The sequence below is a fragment of the Halyomorpha halys genome, unplaced genomic scaffold (genome assembly GCF_000696795.3).
Source record: "Halyomorpha halys isolate HHAL.00 unplaced genomic scaffold, Hhal_1.1 Scaffold233.1, whole genome shotgun sequence".
NCBI lineage: Eukaryota > Metazoa > Arthropoda > Insecta > Hemiptera > Pentatomidae > Halyomorpha > Halyomorpha halys.
Window position 1 is genome coordinate 739,738 of NW_027111122.1, and position 1,928 is coordinate 741,665.

A 1,928-nucleotide genomic window follows, 5' to 3' on the forward strand; every position below is an offset into this window, starting at 1 on the left:
GAGAGAGAGAGAGAGAGAGAGAGAGAGAGAGAGAGAGAGAGAGAGAGAGAGAGAGAGAGAGAGGCCAGAGTTTGGAGTAAGTCTACCAAATGCAACAACTAACATATACATCATCACCAACCACCTCATTATATCTACAATATTCCATAACCCAGTCATTCAAAATTTATTAACCCATCTAACCATAAATGTTTCTTTCGGCCACCCCCTACACAACTTGTAATTCATACAATGGAATTTTATTTTCATTCAATCATGTTTCATTTTTCAATTATACAGCCCACTCAAACCCAACCATTCAACCAAAATTTTTCCTTCTTCTCTTCCTTCAATTGAAATATAAATGATATTATGCCCATTTGTATAGACTACATATTATTATCAATAAAGGCTATTCAACAACTACAATTGTTAAATGCGGATACTTAATAATGACTATTTTATAATTATTTTTTATAATAATGACTATAACAGTTTACGTATTAAGTAATTACGTTCCCCCGCTGGAAAATATCACGTCAGTTATACAGTTAAGATTCAGCTTTCGGCAAATTTATATTAACCCAACATTGTACCCGTTGAGACCTCATGAACTAGGCAGTACATGAACGCATGTTTTAAAATGAGGTTTGGTCCCTACCTAATTCGTGTGCTGTCACAACAACGGTTCATTTTTGGGCTTTAGAGCTTGGAATATATTTGGATCTTGATGTTAGCATCAAAATATTTAAAACCTAATTTTCGCCGAAATACCTCTGTGAGATTTTTATAACATTGTACTTTTATTAATGTTTCAGTAAGAATTTAAGGATTAAAATTGAGATTCGTCACTTCACCATGCCATTTCCTTTCTTTTGACATTTAATTAATAAAAATCTATGGCTCTTGAGTGCCAGAAAAGAGACCCATACTACCGTATTATATATATGTACGATATATAATTTTGTTGTTCATATAGAAACCCAATACCTTCTAATATGCACCAATAATATAAGCTTACTCTATTTAAATGTGAATCATTATATTTCTTTGCTTCTAGATACATTCAAAAGGCTTAAAGTTTGGAATATATGAAAATTACGGGACCAAGACGTGTGCCGGTTATCCTGGTATAATAGATAATGTCAAACAAGACATAAACATGTTTGCTGACTGGGAGATCGACTACATCAAAGTAGACGGTTGTTATTATAGTGGTTACGACTATGAAAAAGGTAATTTTTTTTTAATAATTTATTTATTGTTATTTACAAGTGTATACAAGTTAAGTATTGGCGAAAGCAAAATGTTAAAAAAGAGAAGAAGGACTAAGATGTAACATGTTTGAACTTCTGTAACATACTGGCATTATTGGGTTCAGCACATCTTTATATATACACTTGATCAGCTGATCTGCTCAGTCAGCTGACATCGAAGTACCAGCTGACTGTAACTCCCCCCGCCAGTTTACGAACAATCCTCGTAAACTTATACTGTAGAATATAACATATATAGAAAAAATATGGAAAATTATTTACAATAAAAAAATTCCTATACCAATATACAAAAACTCACAAGTTGATCAAAAGTAAACACTACATACATAAATCAAACTTAAAAATAAAGAAAAAGATTTCTGGTACAATAAAATGAACAACATAAAATTAAAAAAAAAATACAAAAGTCACAAATAAACTAAAACACAACATTATAAAAAAAATTATAAAATAATAAAAATAAAAATTAAATAAATAACTACATTTCAAGTGGAGGTGATATAAGAACAGTCCAGTCTCTATATTATCATTGCCGGGAGTTTTAATTGTTCAATATGGACAGTTCGCCTCTTTTTAGGTTCTCGGATACTCTCTATCGTAACTGCATTATTCTCCCTAATGATTATCACCTTGAATGGGCCCTCGTATCGCTGTATCTCCTTACCTCTGTTA

General features: G+C 31.6%; 1 protein-coding gene across 1 annotated transcript in view; it reads left to right on the forward strand.

The window, feature by feature from the left end:
- Window positions 1–1,333, forward strand: part of LOC106679926 (alpha-galactosidase A-like) — a 26,624-nt gene extending 25,291 nt beyond the window's left edge. Inside the window, exon 3 of the mRNA XM_014419325.2 lies at window positions 1,040–1,333. Coding sequence (XP_014274811.1) covers window positions 1,040–1,318 — 279 coding nt within the window. The 3' untranslated portion in view covers window positions 1,319–1,333. The remainder of the gene's footprint in view (window positions 1–1,039) is intronic.
- The last annotated feature ends 595 nt before the right edge of the window (window positions 1,334–1,928 follow it).